This window comes from Arachis ipaensis, chromosome B9 (assembly GCF_059453495.1).
Source record: "Arachis ipaensis isolate K30076 ecotype BB chromosome B9, ASM5945349v1, whole genome shotgun sequence".
NCBI lineage: Eukaryota > Viridiplantae > Streptophyta > Magnoliopsida > Fabales > Fabaceae > Arachis > Arachis ipaensis.
Window position 1 is genome coordinate 137,543,979 of NC_142444.1, and position 26,519 is coordinate 137,570,497.

The following is a 26,519-nucleotide window of genomic DNA, read 5'->3' on the forward strand; positions in this document are numbered from 1 at the left end:
CTCATTGTAATTGAAATTAAATCATTTCCACCAAAATTAAAGAGTTATTCTCTCATCCTTACTAATTTTACAACCAAAATGTGTTATATGTCACTCCCTCGTTGCAATTGAAATCAAATATTTCCCTCCAGAATTAAAGAGTTCTCCCTCCTCCCTCTTCCTTTCTCTATTTCTCTCATTCCTTCAACCACTCTAGGGCAATTTACATAAATAAATTATTTGTCTCTCAAATTTACGTAATTGCATTGTTTTAAAAATGAAAACGCAAATACATTGTTTCATATATCTATAGAAACCGCTATTGCCAATAGCGGTTTATCAAAACACGTAATCCGCTATAGCTAGCAGCGGTTTACATGCGAATGGGGGAACACAGAAACCACTAGAGGCTGTCGCGGTTTCTGTTTGTTGATGCTTGGCCATAAATCGCTACTGGCAGTAGCGGTTTATGTGTATTGGGACATGTGCGTAAACCGCTAGAGACAGCAGCGGTTTACGTTGATTAGAAAAAATGTTTGTTTATGCTAAATTAAGTTACAAAAAGATTGAGAGAAAGAAAACGGAGTATATATTTTTTGCAATCATACGATTTATATGAATAAAAAATGAAGTAATTATATTACATGCATATTTATATTTTTTAAATTATATTGTGAAATGATAAATTAAATTTTTTATTTATAATATTATTTAAATAGTATATACCATTAATTGTGAAATGATAATTAATGGTATATACTATTAATAGTGATAACATCATAATTTTGATGAATAAAATAAAAAATATAAATATGCATGTAATAATTTTTTATTTGTATTTATTATTAAAATGAGATTAAATAGCAAATCAAAGAGTGAGTACTCACAGAGTACTAAAATATATAAACTAAGACTAAATTTTTTTTTATCTTCATCCCTTCTAAAACTCATGAATGATAAAATAATTTATTTTTAGTAAAAAATTCACTAAAGCATACACTTTTTCTTTAAAAATTACTTCATTTTTTATCCATATAAATCATATAATTGCAAAAAATATATACTCCGTTTTCTTTCTCTCAATCTTTTTGTAACTTAATTTAGCATAAACAAACATTTTTTTTCTAATCAACGTAAGCCTCTAGCGGTGTACGCACATGTCCCAATACACATAAACCGCTACTGCCTCTAGCGGTGTACGCACATAAGCCTCTAGCGGTTTATGGCCAAGCATCAACAAACAGAAACCGCGACAGCCTCTAGCGGTTTCTGTGTTCCCCCATTCGCATGTAAACCACTGCTGGCTATAGCGGATTACGTGTTTTGATAAACTGCTACTGGTAGTAGCGGTTTCTATAGATATATGAAACAATGTATTTACGTCTTCATTTTTGAAACAATGCAATTGCGTAAATTTAAGGGACAAACAATTTATTGATGTAAATTGCCCACCACTCTATCTATTTTATATATCATTATCAATATCAATGATTAATTATTAATTTGAGAATCAAAATGTGACATTCTTTAATTACATTAAAATTTAAATTAAAATATTAAAATTGAAATTAAAATATTAAAATTGAAATTAAAATATACCTATATTATGTATCATATATTACTATCTAATTACTAATTTTACAATCAAAATGTGCTATATGTCACTCCCTCATCGCAATTGAAATCAAATATTTTCCTCCAGAATTAAAGAGTTCTCCCCTCCTCCCTCTTCATTTCTCTATTTCTCTCGTTCCTTCAACCACTCTATCTATTTTATATATCATTATCAATATCAATGATTAATTATTAATTTGAGAACCAAAATGTGATATTCTTTAATTACATTAAAATTTAAATTAAAATATTAAAATTGAAATTAAAATATACCTATATTATGTATCATATATTACTATCTAATTTAATAATCAAAAGTATCACATGACACTTTGTTATTAAAATTGAGAAAAAATATTTTTTTTCAAAATTAATAAACTCCCTTCCTAAATTCTCTCATCTATCTCTCTCCATTTTTCATTTCTCTCTACCATTTTTACTCTATATATAATTTATATTTTATATTAGTAATTTGACAAATCAAAATATGTCATCCGATTTTTTTTACTATTAAAATTAAAATTTTTTCTTCCAAAATTAACAAACTCTCACTTTTGCTCTTACTCTTACTCTCATTCTTCATCTTTATCTTTCTCTCTTTTTTTCTCTCATTTTCTATTTTTTCTATATTTCTGTTTTACAGAAAACAAAATTAACAAAATAATATAATTCAAATAAAAATTATTATTATTATTATTATTATTATTATTATTATATACATATTTTTTTAGTTTTTTATTTAGTTTTAAATTTTCACCACTTATCTTTCTAATCTATATTTTTATTTCTCTTCTTTCAAATATTTATTACATATAATTTGGAGAGAATACTAATATTATAATTAAAAATTAGAATCAAGATTCAATTGTTTTAAAAAAATTAATTTTTGAGTTAATTTTATAACTATTAGTATAATTTTTTATGCTAATATCTAATTATTATTTAATTTTTTATCTACAGATACCTTTGTCTTCTTAGTCTGAAATTTTTGTCAACCTACCATAAAAAAGTAGTTTGATTTCGTAAATCTTTTGTGTCATGCATAATTTATACTGTTAGAACAAAGTTGACCGTAATTTTAAAAAATTTATATTTCCGTAATATTATTACAGATAAAAATACTAGTTTTAATTACTAAAAACTATCTTTAAAAAATTTGTTTTAAGCGTCTTTTATCTGAGTGGCTCTCAAAAGAAAAAGATGTTCTAATACTAGGAGATTACTAAAATAATAAAATAAAAAATTAACCAATATTAAATTTTGTATTTTTTATTAATTATATATAAATTCCAACACTTGATTCAAGACCGACTAAACTTGTTTACTTTAATTTTCGCTCTATCAATGTTCACATTTTAGAGTAACATGATCTAACATAAAAGATAGACGATGTATGTATTTGAATTAGAGACAAGTTTAACATTGAAATTGATTAGCAGCCCATGAGTTTGTTGGCCTTAAGAATAGGGTTTTTGTCAAGAGGGACAGTTCCATCATTACCAGCAAGAGCCTTGTACTTGTCTTTCCTAGTGAAGTTTGTGCATTCATATGACAATGTTGCAGCAATGAGCCTCTGAATGTAATTGGCCACATCAATGCTCATCTTGCCACCAGACCCACAAGTCAAGTCCTTAGGCAACTTGTTCAAGAATGTTACCTCATAAGCTGGGCTAGGGTTCATGAAGAAGTAGAATGGATCCATCCCTTTCCACCCTCTAGCGGTTGTTCCATGGAACATGCTCATCCTATTCACCATTGCCACCGGCACCAATTCGTCCGTCAACTCCGCGAACAAGGCCGAAAACCTTAGAAGGAAAGGTTCCCTGCAAGTTGTCCCTTCAGGGCAAATTGCAAGGTCGCCTTCTTGTAGAAGCTTCTTAATCATCGAAGCGTCCGTGGCGCGATCACGGCTTAATCTAACCGTCTTGATTGGTGAGATTATCTCCGAGAGACGTGAGACTGAGTAGGTTACGGCCGGTATAGGGCGGCCGAGGGCTGTGGAGAGAAAAATAGGGTCAAGTAGGGTTCTGTGGGAGCATATGAAGAGGACACCGCTTTGGCCGCTGGATTTATTTGCCGGCGGAGGTGGTGTTCCTTTGATGGTGACGCGGACGCCGAGGGCCCAAAAGGCGTAGTAGACAAGTGGCATAGGGAGGAGAGATCCGGCGGCGATGCGGAGGCAGGCTAAGGGAAACCCTAGAGGGATCCAAAGGAGTGTTAGCAGTGCATTGAGAGGTGTTGGCTTTTGGACAAGCCTTCCATCATGAAATATTATGGGTTTTGGAAGCTTCTCACTTGTAACTGCCTTCACTTGTGGTTTTGGAGGGACAATATATGCTTCCTGCATGCATGCAAACAACCATATATATACTATTAGAATTTCATTTTACTTAACCTACCTAGCTAGCTAGAACAAAATTTACTCTCTCTTTTTCCTTTTTAAGAAATGAGTACATTTTCTTTTTATGTTATGAAAAATGTATATTAAAAAATGGTATTTATTATTATTACCTTGCACAAAGACATGAAAGGAGCATCAGTGAGTCTATCTCCAAGTCCAATATCTGGTTTCTCATCACCAAAAGTTTTCTTGAGCACATCTGCTTTATTTTTTCCAACAAGAACTCCGGGCTTGCAAACAAATCCGGTTGCTCTTCCCTTATAACTTTCTAATTCTGTCCCCAAAACTATGTCGGCACCCAACATCTCCTTCAAAAATGGCTCCACCATCACCCGTGGATTCGCCGTGAGGACGTACCGCCTTCCACATGACGAAAACACGCGCCATGTCTCCGGGTGGAGATCCCCAGAATAAAACTTGGGGAGCACGGCACGTGCTACAGACTCTATACTGGAGAGCCTCATCCCCGCCATTGAGGCGAAGACGAGGACTTGAATCCCCGCGGATTCGGAGACAAAGTAGTATAAAATGGCAGCCAATGGGGATGCCAAGAGAAAGAAGAGGAGTCTTAGGAACCCACCGACCTCAAAGGCAATTAGGGCAAAGTATGGGAAGGAACTTCGCCCTATGAGCAAAGTTCCATCCATGTCTGCCACAACAGTGTGGTTTTCTCTCCCTATGGAGTTACATTTTTCCACTGGCGGAAAAGTAGCAATAGTGTTGGTTGAACTATTTGCCATGTATCTATATATGATAAAGTTGAAACTTAACTTCTTCAAAGTGAGAAAATATTGAAGAAATTTGGTTATGAGTGTACCAATTCCTTGTGTGCATATATATAGAAAGTAGTTGGTGTAGAGAGAGATATAGGGTGTGACAATTATTGGATTTTATTATATTGTTGTTATGAGTTTTGTATGAATTAATTTCTTGTATATATAGGAATTGATGTAGAGAATGAGGGGTAGGTGTGAAACAAATATTGGTTTTGATGTTAATATGATTATGTGAACTATGATTTGATTAATGGTGGCTGAATGGCTCAATGTAATTGACATATACTTTAACGGTATAACCAAGGAAGGACTAAATAAATCTTTGTTTTTTTCTTTAGAAATTGCTATTCATGATATCAAAGAAATAAATTGTAAATTTAGTGATAATTACTTGCAAGATCTAATACATTAAATATGTACTTTTAAAAATATATTTAACTATGGATTTTTATGTTATAATATCTGAAAATTATATGAAAAGAGAATAAAGTACACTGAATATGCTCAAAGTGCATAAAAATATTATTCCAATTTAGTTGGTAGTTATAACTAGTTACTTTGTATTCTCCGTCTAGTTTTGTCATTAATTCCAAATGGTTATTACTTGGCATTTTAATATTTCGTTTTCAAGCATTGCAAATTGCGATGATGTTGCCTTTAACGTATATATATATTTTTTTTTCTTGGAACTTCGAAGCTAATGAAAATCTCGTGTTTGTTAGCTTTGTTCGAATTTTCGTCATTATTATTAGTATTTTTTTATGATATATAGCACTTTTGAACTTTAGTTGTCTTAATTGGGATGATGATGATGAACTTAATTACTTTTCACAACGATGATTTAGTATATAAATAATCAGTGATCAACTTGTAATTGAAAATGACAATCCATTGTTGTAAGTAAGATTTTCGGTTATTTAGATATTAATGAATCAAACGATAATTTTTAATAAATTTTAAAAAATTATTAATTATTTTATTTTAAATTTATAAATTTGTAAAAATACATATTTTTTAAAATATGAACTAAAACACAAAATTTTAAATTTTTATTTTTGTTATTATATTTTTTGATATTTATGTTTTAAGTTAAAAGAAATGTCAATACCTTGTTGAAAATAATTGAAGTTGTGTAGAGTAGCATCTGTCGCAAATTTGCTGACAGTGCTAACGAAATTACATTGAGATTTTTTCATTCTTAATTTTGCAGGCAATGACTGTTAAACTAATATAAAAAATAAAGGTTTTTTAATTTTACTTACACCAACTGCAAAAATAAAAAATAATACGTAAAATGATAAATAGTTGTATTCTTGTATAAAACACTAAATATGTAATTTTTTATTTCTTCTAAAAAACTCGTTGTTATTATAGTTTATAAAGTTTTAAATCGTTCTACGTGGTTCCACCATTTACTATAATGTTGGACCAGTGGAGACTTTTTAGTTTGATTTTATGTTATGTTTTTAATGTACTTTTAAGTTTTAACTCACTCCCTCTGCTCCATGGTTGTGCATCAGCATCAAGTCCACAACCTCCCTTCACTTTCTCATCTGTTTACTTGAGAACAAATGGGATATTCTGCACATGTGCATGTTAGGATGACACTAAAATAGGTTTATTAATTACTTTTCATTAAGGTGCATCAATATTAGGTTTTTTTTTTGGGTAATGCTAGGTAGACAAAAAAAAACAGCTAGAACTTGCCTTATTTAGCATTAATTAATTGTCGCAACAATTAATGAATGTTAAATAATGCAAGTTATGGCTGTTTTTGGCTGATTTTCTTTAGTTACCAAACATTTCCGTTTTTTTTTTTTCCTTGGTTTTAAAGTTGGACCACCTCTTCTAATTTATTTAATTAAAGACGCTACATTAATTTTCCTTAAACATTATCAGACTATGAGCTTATTATCAATGACATCTGATTTTCACTTGACATTTAAGAACCTTTTAATCCTTGGCCTTTTTTTTAATAAATAGAAGAGTTACATATTTAACATTTTATACAAAAATACAACTATTTAATATTTTACATATTATTTTTAATTTTCGCAGCCAGTGTAAGCGAAATTAAAAACGCATATTTTCAACCTTATTTTTACAGTCAACTGCTAGCGAAATTGAAAAAGAAAATTTTCAATACAATTTCGCTGGTACTGAACACTGATAGAAAATTTGTAACATATAAAGTTATAAACACGACGGCTACTTTACACAGTTTTTACTATTTTCAACAATTCATTGACATTTAAATTTAATAGAGGGTAAATAAATAATTAATTTTAAAACATAAATGTGAATAAAAAAATACTCTATTTGGATATAAATAAAATATAAAAAAAATAAAAGTAATAAGAATAGTTCAAATTTTGAAAAATATTTTATTTTACAAACTTATAAATTTATAACGGCATGATTAACAATTTCTTAAAATTTATCAAAAATTATCTTTTGATTTATTAGCATCCAAAGAATTATTACCGAGACTTTTAATAACAAAATTTATATAAAATATAATTTTCCAAGATGGTGGCCTAAGAACTCAAAATTGGATTTTTCAGAACTTGAGATAATAAATACCACCATCAAAATATTTATTATGCACTTTATTTCACAAATTAAATAACATTTTAATTGATATAATATTTTAATTATTTTTCGAATTACATAATTGCATAGATTTAGCTGGTGTCTTTATATTTTAATCATTCTGTTTTAAATTTATAAGTTTGTAGAAATTTGATTTTTCAAAACTTAAACTAAAACAATATTTTTATGAATGTTAATTTGAAGTTAATTATTTATTTACTCTCTATGACTCCATTAACTTTAAAACATAAATACTAGTAACCTGTTAAAAATAATAGAAACTGTGTATAATAGCTAATGTGTTTACTCTGCCTCAAATTCACTGGATGAAACAGTGACTGCGAAGTTAAGATAGAAAATATGCTTTCAAATTCATTTACCGGCTACAAATATGAGTAAGAAATAATACGTAAAATAATAGTTATATTTTTATATAAAATGATACATATATAATTTTTTTTATTTATTTAAAAAAAATCCTAATACAACCTTTTGATTGACCATGACTTTGAAAACCAAACCCTTGTAGGCTCAAAAGGAATACTGCTATTCTATAACGATGAACCACGCACCATTGCTAATGAGGTGCACAGTATTAAAACCCGTCTGAATGAAGCAAACTCGTTAAAATCACATCAAAGATCTAAGATCCTTAAAATCTTCGAAAGCAGCCCATATTATAGCTTTTAGCAATATACCCAGCGTCGTACAGTTTCGGCTATCAAAAGGTAAATACGCTGTGAATCGGTTTAAACATATGTCCTCTGATCTTGGCAATTGAACAGAAAAATATTAGAACAGCAATTTAAAGATGAGAACCCAACTGGGAGCAAACTAATGTTCCAATTAAAGTGAAATCAATAATATGCTTCTATTTAAAACTAAAACCAGCCATGAAATAAAATTACATGGAAGACCCTGCAAAAGCATATACAAAATCCTGATCTTCTAGCTCTCCAACGAATGCAAACAAAAGAGAGCCAGAATAGAAGCAGACATGGAAGACATTTGAGTAATCCCTATAACTTCTATACAAAACCAAACCCAAAATCTTATGTACTAAAATACAAAGGAATCGCCAACAGATGAGAGCCTAAGGGAATGAGTTTCAATAACCAGTAAGCAACTGTTTAAGGCTATACACCTATCTCCTAAGCTATAATAATGTAATGATTTCCAACATAAGATTCATAGACAGCATCTCTATCATCTACACACTTCTTTTGCCACCCCCTGAAAGCTGCAGAGTGCCATTGGCTGAATGTATTATTATATTGACTGGCTCAGATGATACATATCCTCAGTTGTAGATTTTTACCGGCTTCTCGAATGCGTGACGATTCTGCAAAATTGAGAACTAATCATTGGAAATGTCAAGAGACCTTCAAATAGAATTATATCCAGTGATGCATACTCTATGCATGATCTCAGATCATTAATTCAAAGAATTTGATTTCAGTAAATACGTTCTCTAATCTAATATCCAAATATATACTGGAACAATCAAGTTTCCAGGACAATGGTCAGGGGGCATCCCGACTGATGGAAGGAAAAGGTAAGGCAGATAAAGACACTGAAAACGGTTGTGAATGAAGATGCTTGCATTGAGAAAACCATACAAAAGGGCAAAAAAAAATTGCGCAATTTGAATATCTGAAAATCTTATAACATGTTAGTAAAAATTATTATAACCGAGTTCTAATGTGTTTAGGAACGTAGCAGAGAAAATTATAGGACAGGTCACAAAGGATGGTAACATTCAAATACCATTTTAAGATTATGGCGTTAAAGTAAGAGGAAATAGAGAACAAACTACATGTAACGTGAAATATATTCTTATGATTTAATGTAGTGTGATAAAATAAGCAAAACATCATCCCTGTTTATCATAATACTAAAACCCTAATCCTAATCAAATGAGGAAAAAATAATGAAATAAAAGAAAATTAAATAAGAAAATCAATGCTAAGAGACCATCTAGGTAGAAAGATTTTAACAGGAGTAATTGACAAAAATAGCTTCAAACAAGGGAGGTGATTTATCACATTTCAAAATTCTGATTAGCTTTTATTATCATTGCAAGGAGATCTATCGTCATATCTAGGTTGTCTTAGTTTCTGTTTAGTACCTGATATAAAAGCACAAAAGTGACGCTATACTTTAATCCATCGTTAACTCTCGATCATCAATACCATCCATATCAGGCTTAAGACAGGTTACATATGCCACTGACAATGCCACACAGAGCATCACCAAAGAAAAGAATGAGTTGTTAGCTGAAAATACTATTTACCTGGTTGACAGCATAGGACTTTTTTGGAGCATTGTCCGTGTGTTCCAGTCCAAGATATTGCTCCCAAGCGCCATAGATATCCCTTCTCTAAACATTCAAACAGTGTGCGGTAACTTGGAGTTAGAAATTGAACAATATGCCACAGTGGAATCCAGAACAAACTCAGACTCAAAATTACACAACCCAAAAGTAAAAGTAACATGAGAAAGAGAACACCAACAGACCTGAAACCGAGAGGAAACAACATCTGAATCTTGTAGGTATTCAGGACGACCGAGTGACAGAAATGCAAACTTCCACTGGAAAATAACACAATTTACATTATAACTGTACTCTCATCCAAACAGAAGCTGAAGCAGGAGTGGAATGCAAAGAACAACTAATTTTCCAGACACCCAAATAACAAGTAATGACTAATACAGCTCAATACCACGCAAATTTACTAGCCAAGCTTGAAAATGCCTAGAAACAGTATAAACTGAATTAATTGGGCTTATTAACCTTCGAAAACTCTTCATCTGGAACTTGCAACTTTTTCTGTATCCGCAACTTGACATCAGCTAAAGTCTCACCCTCATGTACAACCAAGAAAAAAGGGTCTCCAAAATTCTGAACTTGCTGTTAAATTCCCAAGCCGCCAGAAAAAAATAGAAACACAAATCAGAAGGAAAGTGAAGTTTTAGATAGTAATATGACTTGATTTCTTTGAAAGGTGAAATATACTTGGATCAAAGCACTAAAATACAAAAAGTATACAATAGACTTCATCTCACTACCTGATTTTGTGTCGTATCTTTCATGAAATGATAAACATGGATCAACCGATCATTAGGGCCAAGATTTTTCTCTTCTTCAGGAATCTTCAAAAGTATACAACAAAATTACTTTTGGGACAATAAACTAAAACAAAGAGGAAAAGGTAGCGAGAAAATTATAAAATCATATCACCATAAATTTAGTTCTTTAGTTTTTGTAGGATGAACAGTAAACTAGTATTATCCAAAATATCAAATGAAAGTTGCATTTCAGATCATTAAAAACTGGTTTAACAGGTCACCGGACCTCATCAGTAGTATAAAAAATAAAGCAGTCTCTCTATCAAGTGAATCTTATATTTGATTGGTAATTATAAACTCATCACAATGCAGTAATCTTTACCTCCTCTGCTCTTAGTGTCCAATATTGGTCATTAATATTCTCAATCTTTTCACTGGGAGAGAAAATCTGTGAAAAGTAAAGTTAAAACATCTTTAGCAAGATAGCAATGGGAATAAAAATCCAAAAATAAATAAGACAAGCAGCAGCGACGCATTAGAAACATAAATGCCTATACTATATACATCACAAGAGACATAACTGCCACAAGGACATTGTTATATATGTATAATGAAGCATCATTATCATTGAAAAAAGGAGAGATCAGCAAATGACATCTTACTTTCAGATCATCATAGATGGAGAGAACAAGTCAGTTTTAGGTGGCTACCTCACAAAGACTTTCTTGAACATTGTCATAACTTGACAATTGGGTCGTAAAGCTATCATCTCTCTTTCTATCACTATAACTTTAATACTTTATCATGTAAATTGCTTAAAGGAACTAATTTCAGTTAATAATGTAGCTATATAATTATTTGGGTGGTTGGGGGACTCTAGTGGCGTGACTTCAATAAAGGCAACATCGCCTCGATGCATTAGATTGAGTCTAATCAATCTGCTTTTTGCCATGTGACAAAAATACCAACTGAAGGAAATTTGTAACAATGCTAGGATTTGAATAAGGAAAACACAAACTATGCTCTTCAGCACCTTATATATCTTGTGATAGAAAACTTCGAGCAGTCTAAGTTCTGCATTAGGATGAGATAAATCCACCTGCTTCAAAATACACAATTATTATAGAAGAAATATATATATATATTAAAAAGAAGCATTAAAACAGACTGTTGAATTAAGCACGCAATAAGGCATGCCAATGATTTCTTGTAGCCTGGAAAATCAGTATGACTTGGATTATGCATCACTTATAAATTCATACTTTACCTTTGATTTAAGATCATTAATTACATCTTCCACGTCACATTGCTTTGGTAATCTAATAGTATGAATTAACACCTGAGGAAGGATAACTCTCTTAGAAGAAGAATACTCAGCTTAACAAATTTACATAGTGAAACAGTTAATGAAATGACTAGCACTCACTTCATCCTTGGTAGCATGATGGAAAGCAATTTTGAGTGTTTTTAGACCTTGCAATTCTGGCAGAGGGATATCCAACACTTCATAATATAAAATATCGGAAGTCTAGAAATATAAATGTAACAAATTAATTTATGAAATCAGAAAACAAAACAGATAGCAACTTTTGAAACCCTTAAAAGTTGCAAAAATTATATAGTCCTACATAATCTACTGAGGAAGATGTAAAATTGTGACTAATACCTGATTGTAGTGAACCAGCATGTCAGACAAATTTTCTACTCCCCGATACTTGATTGGCTGTGGTTTAGGTTGCTGAGAGTAGCAGTTATGAGACGTCAGTCTGATTTTAGAAGGATCATCCAAACCAAGATGTTGAGCAACTCTTGTAACAACATCGTCATATGTATGCAGCTTTGACCTAAATGACCATCAAGCACATATCACTTGCCACATAAAGATACTTGCAGGTGGAGATATCAAAATCTTGACTACTTGGAAATATTTATAATGGAACTAAGGTGGTTATCTAATGCTTTCACAATGACGGGATCTTTAGGTAGATGCATTTATCTACAATTTAGTTATGATAACAAGAGAAAAACAAAAAAGAAGGAACAGAAAAGATTCCATGATTGTAGGAATAGCAGAAACTTACAATTCAAGACTGAACTCATCCTCTTTTGGTCTCTCCAAAGACCGGAAGCGTACAACCTGTGAAACGAAGGAATAAAATAAATACAAAAGGACTTGTTAGCAAACTATGCCTATGATGTCCTTAACGAGATCATTACACACAGCTAGTCACAAAGATACAAAACTATAGGAATGTCATACCTGACGGTTATGCACATATTCCAAGAATGAAGGAACATCTGGATAACGATCAGCACTTCCAACTTTGGGGGTCTTCTGGTAGCAAATAATATCACCATCCTCAAGCTGGCCAAGGACAAAAAGATAGAAGTCACAATTGTGTGTCAATAAAATAGAATATTGTTGACTAGATCAAATCAAAATCAGATTCCTAATTCCTTTCATGAATCTGTTATGTGAATAGAATTAATTATAAATCTTTTCCTTTTTTGGTTTATTGCAGTGGTCACACCAAAGATTGGAGGGGTGCTTCTGATTTGATGAACTTTTAAGTGCAGCAGGTGCCACTAAGAGTGCATTAGACTCCAAAGAAGTCTGTTCAGTCTTGCTTTTCCCCATCATCACAGCTCTACGAGTTTCCTCTCTTCTAACCTCAGCAAATACTTCTCCAATTGAGGATAGGATTGCTCTTCCAATAATTCTGCTACGAACTTCATCTAGCTCCACGTTGAGGCCTGCAAGAAACTGGAATATCCTCCCTTCTTCCACTGTTTGTTGGTGGTGTTTGCCATCAGCGGCTGAATTCCACTTGTAGTTATTGAAGTGGTCAAGATCTTGCCACACCCGCTTCAATGTGTGGAAATATTTGGTGACATTGTCACTCCCTTGTTGAATTTCTCTAGCTTTTAGAGTAAGTTCATAAATCTGGGATTTACTCCCAAGATCAGAGTACATCTCCTTGACACTATCACCACTAACTAGTACCCATTGCTCAGATTTTAAATATGATGGAGTAGGAGTGGTGTTCTCCTTTTGTTCAGGATTAATGACTGAGCAACTATCAGCCATAGCTATAAATCAAAGGCACAGTGCAGAGATCCTGCTCTGATACCAAGTTAAAGTGTTTGAATATATTATTCTATCAAATGTACAGGGAATCATCCTCTTTATAGAGGAATTATAGAAATAGAAATAACTAGAAAATAGGAAAGAAGGGAAAATACTAGCCAAAAATAAAGAAAAGATTTCTAATCATAAAATCCCTAAAATTAAGCTAAACCAAAAAAGGAAAAGATTTATAATTAATTCTATTTACATAAAAGATTCATAAAAAGAATTAGGAATCTGATTTTGATTTGATCTAGTCAACAAATATAGTGTGGACATTACTGAAAACCCAACCAATAACAATAAATAAATAACAAATGATCATAGAAAGCATTGAGGGGAAGAGAAAAAGACAAAAAAAAAGGCAGTTAATCATTTATAAATGATACCTGATTAGCACGAAATGTAGATTTCTTGTCAACAAGCTCACACATGACTTGAGGTTCAAATTTTATTTCCTGAATGTGCATGTGAAGGGTAAGTACTCTTTTCCTCTCCGCTTCATGTTACAATCATGGTAAATGATGATATGTCAAATGCATATTGACTAACCTCAAAAAGTTCAATTTCCTCATCACGAGCAAATCCTGCCATTTCATTTAGTCTAGTCAATATATCCATAGGCCTTCCACTAGCCGACACATAAAACCTCCCTATATACCTGAGAAAACAAAAGATCTGCCATTTGTGAATTAAATGTATTTTCACCTAAAAAATAATAGGAAGATCAAGTGCCATTTATATATTTAAATGTATTTGCACTCTAAATAATAAGACAGTCAAGTACCGAAATTCCTCATTTGATGGGTCATAAAGTTTGAAGAATAGCAGCAAATCTTCTGTTGACTTCTCAGGAAGAGCGATAGGCCGGAAATCCTAATTGAATATGCAAATCATGAACAAAAAATCCATGTCCTTTAGAAGCTAGTAGGAAAAAGAACATAATCACGTGCAATTTTTTGACGGAACTGTATTACCAGGAACAAGGTTGAAAATGTAAAGGAAAATAGTACCTGTCCTGTTTCCACTTCCAAAAATAACTTCAGTTCTGCACTATTTGCCTTATTGGACACTTCCCTTAACTGTCCAACCTGCAAGTGATAAGTAAAACAAAACAATTTGCAAATAGCACAATCAGCAATATCATCATAACATATATTAAAAAATTTAAACATCTTGTTTTTTCTCTTTTGGATAGAAAAGAAACTTTAATTTCCACTCTAAATCTCACAATAACAGATAGTTATCATACTTAATATATAGATCATGGCTACCAGCATGCAATTTATGGCCAGTGGCACAAAGCAATTAAAATGGGTGAAGTACTCACTGATTGGGCTTCTTCTTGAGGTGTCACAGGTCTATTTGGCCTATATGTGTGGTTTTGGCGTTTTGCCCACAACCAAAACCGTTGGTACTGGACAGGTACACCCAACTCTTTGGCAACTTCCTCCTGAGAAAAGCTTCATTGTCAGAAAGACACGGAGAAAATATAAATAACTTTTTATTTTCTCAGATATCATACAAATTAAATGACAGTCCAACTTGTCAAGGATCACCTAAGTGGACGATGACAATCAATATGAATTGAAAAAGCATGCATTCTATTAGCAAAGACGGGTACAACATTTAAAATGAGAATTTCTAATCAACTTAAGCAGCTTTTATTATCTTAAAATTCTAATTAACTGACTCACTAAACCACTCCACCCAAAAAAAAAAAAAAAGCCAACAAAACCCCTAATTTAGAGGATATTCATTCAGAAAACCTGATAAGAGAAAGATCTTTTGAGACAAATTCATTCAACCAGTTGTCTGGTAAATCCACATATGGGAGTAGATCCCAGTACAATCCTCGAAAACCCAGATCCGGGTATCAGACACCTAAAGTGAAATATATGAGGAAAGGAAAAAATCCATGACAAATAAACTTCTTCCTGCCGCAATCCCAACAGAAAAAAGAAGCAAATGTCATTCAGGCATTACAAATCTAAGTCCAATATCCATAACTTACAACAGCACCATGTGTTGTTGCAAGATTGATCCACATGACTGAAAGATGATATCAAATGCCAAGTGAAAATAATCCATAATGGATGGTAAATTTTGCTAGATTCTCAAATGAAATATATAGAAGTATAAATTGCCAAACATATTAGAGCACTATGCAGATCAAATTATAAAACAGTAATCCATACCTTAAAAACGCTGAAGGGAATTTGTTTTTGAATACGGAAACTTCTCACTTTATCATGATCCACAAGATCAAAGAATATATCTTCTCCAATCTGTTCAAACAGATCAGCATCACGTGCAACCTGTGGCCAGCATCAATAACTTATCACTAAACAATCTCTTATGAGTCACCCAACCTAGAAAGCATCTTATAAAAGAATATTGGAGTAAGAAGTGGCAACCTTTACAATGGTATACAAATGAGCCTCTGCCTTCTCCTTCCTCTTCAGCTCTTTTTCTTCTTGTTCTTTCTTTAACCTCACCTAAAGTGTAAAGTTGAAAATAAAGCATTGCTACATCAAAATACGAACAGCAAAATCAAATTACACCAGTGAAACAAACATCTTACTCTAAGGTGTTCAGCAATGTCCTTCTCATCCACATTGCATATGATCTTATCTTTGTCACTCTCGCGTATGTAAACAAGCATATATGCATTTGAATACTTCGTAAATTTAAAGGGGGAGTTGTTGAAGCCAGGGTTGGTATGAGGTAACTGCAAACAACAAAAATTAAGAAATAGAAAGATATTGTAACTGAGAAATAAAACATTGCGGGGGGAAAAAGTCTACTCAAACTAAAAAGAAAAAGAACATTCATTTCAGACAAAAGTTGATATCAAACTATGGATGAAAGAAGTGCCAAAGCAAGATAATGGAATATTACTTCTTCTTCCCCACCATATTGTTCTTCCAATGCCCTTTTAGCCTCCTCTTTCGTAACACGCTCATCATCAAATTTAAACCTAAAAGAAGAGTCATGCTAGTTTAAAATAGAGCACAAAAAGATGACATGAACAATACAGATACAGTTGAAAACAATTAAAAGTAATGAAACATCAATCATGTAGGCATCACTCCTCAATCAAAGTTAGAGATAAGACCAAAATTACATATCAAAAAAATAAATAAATTACAACAAATAAGCCTTATTCTCCTTGATGAGTCAACTATATGAGGCAAACAACGCCATAGATGCGGCTTTTCTTGGACCCTACATAATGTGGGATGCTTTGCACTAGGCTGCGCATTATATATGCTTAACTACATTTTTAAGAGTGGAGGAAAAAAGAAATGCAAATCCATCAAACTACCAATCCCTCTTTTTCACAAAGGACTCGGTTGTTAACTTTTGCTTTCTTAGCGAAGTGCCTCTGCTGTAAATCTGTAATCATTTCTTCCACTGCATTAAATGTTTTTCCTATAACAGAAGTTCAAGGGGAATGAATTGGGAAAAAAATTATTGTGCCTGGATCAATGCATTGACTAGCTATGTCAACTGTTCAGAATCCACTAGCACTGTGGAACATCTATACAGAACCCAATATATTTTCTCGTTTCACGGGGAAAATTGGTTGGCAATCAGAAACCAAACCAGTTTTCATGGAAAATATAGTACAAAACAAAGAAACAGACTTAAGCATGTAACAGTTGATATAAAAATACTGAAAGAATTAAGTGCATACCACTGATCTGATAGAGTTGGCCTAATGTAAGCATAGTAGTGTCCGCCATGAACCCCACCACTGTGAACCAAAACACTGAAAACAAATAATGGCACACACAATATCATAAGCAACTGGTTAATTAGATACCAAACCATATCAAATTAAAAGTAGTTTAAGATGAAGAGGAAAATAAAACACACAGATTTTGGTCAATAAGGTGGTGTACATAAATACATTATAAAATGAAACAATGAAGCAAAACATAAAACATTAAAGGAGTTCAAGCAGTCAACCCCGTTACTGCTGTCCAGCCAAATTGGACCTTTTTTTTTTATGAAATATTGCACCACACTATAACATAAAAAAAATCAATAACAGTCCACAAGAAATAGATTGATCTTTCACAAACTCGTTTCAACTTGGAAGATTTCATTGAATAGAATTTCCTATAATTAAGATCAATGGTCACAAAGTATCGAATACCTTTATTTTATCAACAAAAGAAAAAACATTTCAAATACCTGTGAAGTGTATAAAGGTTGCGAACTCTTCTATCAGCTTCAGGAGACAAATACTTTCCATCCTCCCTATCAAGATCTAGTTGCAAGGGGAACTCATAACGGTCGTTGATCTGTTAATGGCCCATAAAGATGTCAAAAAGATGAAAAATGGAGAACTTCACACACACACACACACACACTAAGATATAGCAGCGACCAACAAGATGTCTGCATAGATCGAGTCAACTACACAGATAAAACTAGACCTAGTGTTCTATACTCTTTCTAAACCATTTCAACCATCTGCTAGAGTAGGGTTACACATGGTAGGATGTAAAAATTACACTGCAACTTTGCAAGTGACAGCTGTCTTGCATAACATTTTACAAACATGTAACAAATCACCCAACTAGTTTCCATAATACATTGGATCTGCTGATCCTATAGACTCAGATGTACTCTATTTTTGATCATAATAATCAAGCCAAAATTTTCTGTCTCCCTCACTCTCAGTTTCTTCCAATGACAATCAAACAATTAAAATATAGACATTCTTTTATGGTTTCATCAATAGATCTTGAGGGCATAATTCACCAAATTTGGATCAAGAATTCAAGATAAGAGAGACAGAAAACTAATAGGAACTAAGACACAAAAAAGTTAACAAGTAAATGCTAATTTTGCTTACCTTGGTTTAATATGACACTGAAAACTAAACTGAAACATACAACTATATTACAAAGGAAGGAATATATCCTTGATTTTAGAGTTAATACTAACCTTTACCATAGTGTCTCGCATAAAATCGTATTCAAATCGTTTTAATTGAAGTTGAAGAACAGGTGGAAAATCAATGAACAACACACCCTTCCTTGCCTCCTGAAAGAATAATCACAAGAATAATATTGAGAAATGCCAAAAAGTGACATATATGGAATACATTTAATATAATATTGAAAACAAGAGGGGAAAGTAAAAGAAACACATCTAGGGAATAAGACTAGAAATATTGTGTCATTTATAGAGGGTCATATGTACACAGCTTTACCATCATAAAAAGCAAGGCTGTCTCGCACAACAAGAACCCATAAGAATGCATGGATACACCTTCATGCCTGAGGATTTCTTATCATCTATAGTATATTGTTTTCTCCTTTATAAAATTTCTCCCTATTACCAGAACAAAGGGAAAGAGAAAAAGAAAAATAAATGCATGGATATAACTACAGCTGATTGCACCAGCACTAAGTGCATAACCAGTGTAGCCATATACGGCTAAGAAAAAGGTACAACTTGGTATCAAATCGTTTTACCTGTAAGCCATACTTCTCCGCATGATACTTGTTATCACCCTCAAGCCGTTCCACTTCGACGTACTTGTCAAAGGAGTCGTACACATCCCGACACCCTTTGACATCAAGCTGAAGATCTACAATCAAATAGCCAAAATTCTATATAAAGTCATAGAATAGATGGAATGATGTAATATACAACAGCATTCTAAAGCACGTACCATAAAATGATTCTTTTCTTGTGGATTTGTAGTCCACATTGATGCATTCGATATAATTCATATGGTGGCCTTCAAACAACTGCTGTATAGTGCCTTCCACAACAGTTCCCTAAAACAAGAGGAAACTTCAATACAATAATATCCTAGGCATATAAAAAGCTACATGACGAGTGTAGCTAAAACATTGTCAAAACAACATAACTAAAAGCAGTTACCATTAAAAAGGAAAAATTGTACCTTCATTTTGTCTTCTAGCTTTTCACAAAGAACCCTATTAAGTTCTTGGACATCATGCTGCATGAATGCATCATACGTATCCCATCCGAATGACTTAGTTAACTCTTTTGTTGCTACACTACTATCACTGTACTGCAGTTTGTAGAATAAACTCTGTAATGCTAGGGGAATGCTCCCTGATGGCATATCATTCTCAGTTGTAGGCATATGGTACACAGCCTGTAACAAAATATAATGCACGTGAGCTGCTTCCTTTGAGAAGGAAAAATAGTTTTCTATGTGTATACCAGCTAACCTTTCTAAAATATGGAATGTGATACAATGTCTGAAGGAGAGAATTCATGTAACAAGTAGCTCCTTGGTTTTTCAATCCAACATAACCAGTTTCCTTTTTTGAGTCGTGAGACCAGTAATCAACAACCTTACGTACAGCAACATCAGCCTCAACTACACATGTGTCGTTCACAACATAGCCTCTACTAGGATCGAGCAATTCAGAAAGCGGCATGAAATTGGTGAACCCCCAATCACTCTCACGTGCATTGAACTGGTGTGATGTTTCTGCAATTGGAAAGCAATCAAAGAAATATTTTATTCCCCAAATGCAAATAAATAAACCCAGAGAAAAAAATAGAAGACGAAACTAATCAAGTAAGAGCAAGCATAATTATCATCGACAGGTAAACTCCTAAAGAATCTAGCTGAGTACAAATGCATAAACTGCACTAATTAGTCACAGGCACTGTGGAATATCAGTCATATCCAATATTTATTCAAACTTATATAATTTCATGTGTTGAATCAAAACAAAAATCAATAGATGTCTGATCAAAATCCAGACCACTGCTATAATTTGAACAAGAATGTTATAGAAAGTCAACCAAAAGCAAAATTGTACAGCTATTTTGATCAAAAGCTTACAGAAATCACTGTTTCAATAGAAATAAGATAATTAAAATTAAGTACACCACAGTGCAAGAAGGAAACATGCTCACTAGGACTTGTGACATCAAACAGAAACATAACTCATCCTATACTTATTACATATGGCAATATAATATCTTCATTGTGAACGCCTATTGAGAGAAACTACCTTTTCTAATTGAGAATTTATTATGAAGTTGATTAACAACAGTCAAGCTGAACTGCGCATATCTACTCCATCCATAAGGCAACAACACTGAATCTACAACATCCAGATACATAGACAAATGATCAACATTGTTCCCCTTCGGAAAGACAAGTATCCGCCTGCTCATTGCAAATAAGGTGAATTAGGAGTTAGGACCGCCATCTCAAACAACAAAATTTAGTTAAAGTATATGAGAAAAAATCCACATACCATCTGTAGCCTCCAACTTGGAAAGAGTCAGAATATACTTTCCTCATAAGCCTCGAAAAATTATCAATTGTCCATGTGAACCTCCCAGATTGTGGATCATCCACTATAGGTGCATCAACCGTACTAATGTTTTCTGCTTGTACTAGAACCAAATAGGAAAAGGATAAAGGAAGAAAACCAACAAATGTAAGTAGAACAGTCACTCTTTTACTCAAATCACTGAAAAATATAAAATAATTGATTTATGTTTAACAAGCACTTGAGGGTCAGCAGCTCCACACAGCACACACAAGGTGGAGGAAATAATATTAGCTTTGATATTACAATAATCCACTTCCATAATGCAGGCCCATGCAGAATGAAATGCTTATCCAGTCAAACAAGTCCACGCACAATGTGGAGGAAAGAATCGTTAACCAAACTAGCACTTTGCAAATCAAAACAGCTTGACATACATTGCAGGGGAAACTCATAAAGCTATAATGCCCACTTCCCGCAGTTCCTTAATCAAAGCAATGTTTGCACTTCACGACAATATGCATGATCCCCCCCCCCCCCCCAAAACACCAAAGTCTCCCCCAAAAAACCACCACAAAATAAAAACAACACACACACAAACCTAATACTAAGATAGAGACAACATTGAAGTGACCTTGCTTACAATTCAAAGACCGAAAGAAAATACAAGCAAAACTAAAAGAGCTACCCACAGTAAACGAAAATACAAGCAAAACTAAAAGAGCTACCCAACAGCAAACTAAACCATATCGTACTGACACGAACCTCTCACCGGGGTACAATAAGGAAGCAACAAGCACACATTAGATATTATATGCAAATATAGATACCGTACGGTATTAAGAATTAGATAAACGAATAATTCTACAAACAGACTCATCCACCGTGATCATTAGCAACATCACCATCATTCACCAAAAACCAAATGCATGTCAATTTAAGCTTTATTTATTTTGTACCTTCCATGGGAAGAGGGCCTTCAGGATTATCAGAGTTAGGAACCTCCATCTCTTCGTCCTCCTGCTGCTGCAACAACAAGAAGAAGAAGAAGAATCATAATTCAGAACACAAACAAACAACCACAAACCGATCTACTCTCCCTCACTACCAAAAACCCTAGCAGCAATCACGAACACAAATAAACCAAGCAAAGCAGCAAGCACGCAGAAATAAAACCAATAAAAAGAAAAAATTAGGTCAATTCAGAATCAGAGAAGAGAAGTCGTGTCGGTTGTGAATTGCACCGAATTGAAGCTATTCGAAAAACAAAAGTATAAGAATTTTAAAAATAAACAAATAAAAGAAAAGAAAAGCAGAAAAAAGAGAGCGCGAGAGTGATAACGTACCTCTAAGTGTGGAGGAGGCATTGGTGGTGGTGGCGGCTGCGATTGCAGAAAGAAAGTGATGTATGAAGCAGTGAGCGAAGAAGGCGCGAACGACGGAGAAGAAGTTACGAAGAAGAAGAAGAAGAAGAAGAAGAAGGAGAGTTAGTGAAAGTGAAAGTGAAAGTAAAAGAGGCGAGTGATTGCGCAGCGCAGTGCTTAAAAGAGTGAAGGGATGCCTTCTTTCTTTCTTTCCGTCTGTATGCTGGGCTTTGTGCTGATGTAGTGATGTGTGTGCGTGTCTGGTCTAGTAAGTAAGTACCAGGAAGGATATTATTGGAAATTAATAAAACAAATAAATATTACCTTTTAAAAAGAATAAATAAATAATGAAGATAAGAACAGATTTATTATTTTAGAAAAACATAACATTATTGATACATCAAATATCACTGAATTTCGTATTAATATTTTACTTTTAAATTACGTATTTTTATTATAGGGTTTTTTTTAAGAGAGAAAATAAAAAGGGAAAAAAAGCCACAATAAATAAGTCTATTGAAATAAATCGGATTGCATTAGGTTGAGATTTTGGATCATGTTTTGTTAAGAGATCAGAATTTTTCATCTCTAAACCAGAAAAAACTTGACTAACTAATTTTTCTACTTGAATTCAAAAATCTTCTCAACTATTAATATGACTTTTTTAATTAAAGAAATAGGAATGTGTATATATTTTTTATTTTTAATATGACTTTTTAATTTTAATTTCACCAACTCTTACTTAATTGACCAAAAAAAAATAACTAAACTCGTATTTTGTAATAATGTTTGATACGTATCTATAACTTCATAGGTTTTAGTTTAGGGCTTATTTTTTGGTTTATTGTGCCTTAATTTTAAGTTGGTATTTGATGGGAGAATTTTGTAAAATTTTTTGGGTTTTATTTTTGAGTTTATTAGTATTTGATTAGAGGATTTTGTTGGCTTTGATCATAAATTATACGTTTGATAGTAGTTTTGAGGTGTTTGATTTGTGAGTTTGAGTTCAATAAGAAGTTTAGTTTGAGTTTTGAATTTTAACGTTTAAATTTGGTTTTAATTGATTTGATATGCATATATCAACTTTTAACATATTTTTTTAGTAGGATTATCAATTTTTTTTTAATCAAAGGTAGGCATCTTTTATTGATTTAGTAAGTAAAAGAATTAGTCTAAATATGGACAATAGACACGAATAAACAAAAAAAAAGTTCCACCCAAAATTAAAGATTAACTAATTAGATACATTTGCTGAGAAAGAAAGTTAGAGAGAAAAATTTATTGCACGAACACAACGAGAGGCTTCTTCTACCACCATGGCCGAGGAGAGCTTTTGACCTTCGAAGACCAATGAGTTTCGCGAATTCCACAAGTTTCAAGTTAGATAAACCGTTAATTTCAGATTCTCTTTCTCATTACTATCTTTACTAATTTGATTTCAAAATTCACTCTACCGTTTCCACGGTTCATTGATGTGGTTCAGTACCGAAAAGTCCATCATCTTTCACGCTGTCTCTGTTTTAGGGCACTCCCAGAAGCAATGGGCCATTGATTCCGCAATCAATCCACACCGAGGACAAATCGGGTCCACTAATGAAATTCTAGCATGAAGCTTCTACCTACCTGATCCCCATGAAAAACCTTCTATAGAAAATTCTTCACTTTTAATTAATATTTAAGTCTCCAAATATTTGACCAGTTGTTTTATTTTGGCATTTGTGCAGGCAAGAAGTCTGACGATGCATGAAAGAAATGAAAGGCTACTTTGTATCTGGATGCCACTGAATAGCTACCTGATTTTTCTTTTAGCCAGGTAATTGCATCTTCTTTCCCATAGATTTCTGTATTTAGAATTGCTATAGCTACTTCTGGGCTATAAATTTTCTAATCAAAACTTGATTTCATTGCTTATCTTAGTGAATTAAATCAAATACCCATTTTGGATAGTAATTAATGTAGGAATTTGGAATTGCTGTAATTGTTGTGAACTCATGTACCTAAGAATCTTTCTTATTACGAACAATGTTACTTCTACCAATTTTTCATATACACCTTTTTTCTATCACTGTGTCCTTTAATTATACTTCTCTACCCCGATGACGGATTGTTTTCTGACTCGACTCTCATGAAATTGGAATATCTATAGTATTTACTCTTATAAACCTTGCTAATCAATGAGTTAGGTCGAGTTAAAAGTATCCAACCTTGCTTGGCTAGCATTGCAAGGTTGAAGACTTTTAAGTCTTTAAAAATGAGACTTTCCTGATTTTTTGGTCTGCTAAAGTTTGCTGCCCTATCTAATGCACCCTTCTTTTCGTACCATTTTGTCCCCACCAGAAATTAAGCATTGTTTTTTGTATTTCATCCGTCAGCGATTCTAGTAACTTGAAGCAACTTAGAGTATACAAAGGTATTGCTGTGGCTACAACCTTAATTAGGACTTCTCTTCCACTCACAAATAATGATGATCTCTTCCAATATTGAAGTTTTTGAAAACCTTTGTCTTTGATGTAGTTGAATGTGTCCCTCTTTGATCTTGAACAACCGTTGGTAGCCTAAGATATTTATTTTGATTTCCAACATGAGAAACTATTAGAATTTCAGCAAGGTGATCACGAGTAGTGTTAGGAGTGTTATGGCTAAAAAAGACTCATGACTTGTCTAGATTAACTACTTGGTCACTAATTTCCTCATAGTTTCTCAAAATTCGAATCAGATTTAGACAATCATCTTCTGTGGTTTTGCTAAATAGAATTGAATCATCTGCAAAGAATGGATGGTTGAGCATAGGACATCCATGATTAAGTCTCAGTCCTAAAATTTTCAGCCTCTATTCTCTTTTGTGGAGCAGATGAGGAAAGACTTTCTGACGCACGCAAAAAAGAAATAGGTAAGGGGATAACCAGATAGAGGGTCACCTTGACACAACCCTCTACATGGTTTAAAGAAACCATGAGGTTGTCCATCCACAATAACAAAGTAAGAAACTGTAGTCACACACTCTTAATTCATATCATCTACTTTTCGCTAATATCCAATTTCTTCATCATAGCTCAAACAAAAGTCCATTCCACCCGATCATAAGCCTTACTCATGTCAAGTTTTAGTGCCATGTCATAACTGCCGAACTTCTTATTCTTCAAAAAGTGTATAAATTCATGTGCAATTAAAACATTATCATTAACAAGCGTTCTTTTGGTAAACGCACTCTGAGAATCACTGATAAGTCTATTCATGACAAACTGTAATATGTGCACCAAACTCTTGGATATTATTTTGTAAAAAAATACTACTAAGGCTTATAGGTATGATGTGCTTCATAGTATTGGCATTAGGAACTTTAGGGACCAAACAAATATGTGTATAATTGAATGCCTTGAGAATTTTACCTCTAGAAAAAAAACTCTTTACTATTGCTATGACTTTCTTTATTACGGTGTCCCATAAAAACTAAAAGAATTTGGCTGTAAACCCATCATCTTCGAGAGCAGAGAACGGGTTAATTAAAAAAAAATAGCATCTTTAATCTCCTTTTTCAACATCAGTCTGACCAACATTATTTTAATTGCTTTGTCAATTTTTTCGGTATTATGTCTAGTAGTTCTTCGTCCAGGTCTTTTGGGTTACTAGTAGGGGTGGCAAGCGGGGAAGCCCGCCCCGCCCCGCCAGAAGCCCGCCAAATATCCTCTTTTTTTTTTTTTTTTACTTTTAACTATTATAATTTCTAAAGACATAAAAAAATTATAATTTTTATATTCACAAACATTAAAGTCTTTGTAATTATAAATATCTAATAAACATAATTATAAACCAAGTTTTCATCCAAAACATAATTATAAATATTGTCTCCAAAGCAAAATAAATATAATTATAAATATTGTCTCCAAAACAAAATAAACATAATCCAAAACACTCAATTTTCATCTTCATTCTCTTGTAAATTGGGTTGGGGGAAGTTGAATTTTGACAAAAAAATTACAAAAACACCCCTTGCAAAAAAAATACTAAACCCGGCGAGGAAGCCCGTCCTGCCCTGCCAAAGCCCGCGGTTTAAGCGGTGCGGGTTAGGCGGGCTTTTACTATTTGGCGGTCCCAATTTTTCAGTCCGACCCGCCTTTTTTGGCGAGTTACGCGGTCCGGTCCGGCGGATTTAGGCCCGTTTGCCACCCCTAGTTACTAGTCTTGAAGATGTTTTCAAAGTAGCCTTGAGTAATCTTAGCATTTCCTTCCAAGTCTGAGACTGAATTACCTTGTTCATCTTCCAATGTATGAATTTTATTTTTTCTATTCTTTGCTTGACACTTG

The 26,519-nt window shown here is 33.1% G+C and overlaps 2 protein-coding genes across 5 annotated transcripts; both read right to left on the bottom strand.

The window, feature by feature from the left end:
- Nucleotides 1–3,025: 3,025 nt before the first annotated feature.
- On the bottom strand, nt 3,026–5,966 carry LOC110267099 (glycerol-3-phosphate acyltransferase RAM2-like). The gene is made up of 3 exons (XM_021112240.2): nt 5,879–5,966; nt 4,105–4,691; nt 3,026–3,934 (listed from the first exon to the last, which is right to left on the bottom strand). The coding sequence occupies exons 1-3, from the start codon at nt 5,964–5,966 to the stop codon at nt 3,026–3,028; spliced, it is 1,584 nt and encodes a 527-aa protein (XP_020967899.2).
- Nucleotides 5,967–8,208: 2,242 nt separating this feature from the next.
- On the bottom strand, nt 8,209–22,492 carry LOC107617625 (ubiquitin C-terminal hydrolase 13). Of its 4 annotated transcripts, none has more exons than XM_088498230.1 (32): nt 22,197–22,492; nt 21,810–21,876; nt 20,833–20,974; nt 20,584–20,741; nt 19,786–20,051; nt 19,491–19,709; nt 19,254–19,362; nt 19,054–19,169; nt 18,521–18,619; nt 17,762–17,871; nt 17,259–17,333; nt 16,460–16,538; nt 16,143–16,289; nt 15,976–16,056; nt 15,757–15,876; nt 14,889–15,011; nt 14,572–14,649; nt 14,346–14,434; nt 14,111–14,219; nt 13,948–14,016; nt 12,692–12,796; nt 12,513–12,568; nt 12,098–12,275; nt 11,858–11,959; nt 11,699–11,770; nt 11,465–11,530; nt 10,814–10,879; nt 10,432–10,515; nt 10,157–10,273; nt 9,880–9,954; nt 9,656–9,742; nt 8,209–8,704 (listed from the first exon to the last, which is right to left on the bottom strand). In XM_088498230.1, exons 1-32 carry the CDS (start codon nt 22,215–22,217, stop codon nt 8,663–8,665), a joined length of 3,327 nt encoding a protein of 1,108 aa, XP_088354356.1. In that variant the 5' UTR covers nt 22,218–22,492; the 3' UTR covers nt 8,209–8,662. The 4 variants fall into 4 exon arrangements, with proteins under 4 accessions (XP_088354356.1, XP_088354354.1, XP_088354355.1 ...); XM_088498228.1 differs by having other exon boundaries at nt 8,209–8,719; nt 22,197–22,481; XM_088498229.1 differs by having other exon boundaries at nt 8,209–8,719; nt 21,810–21,873; nt 22,197–22,462.
- Between the last annotated feature and the right edge of the window lie 4,027 nt (nt 22,493–26,519).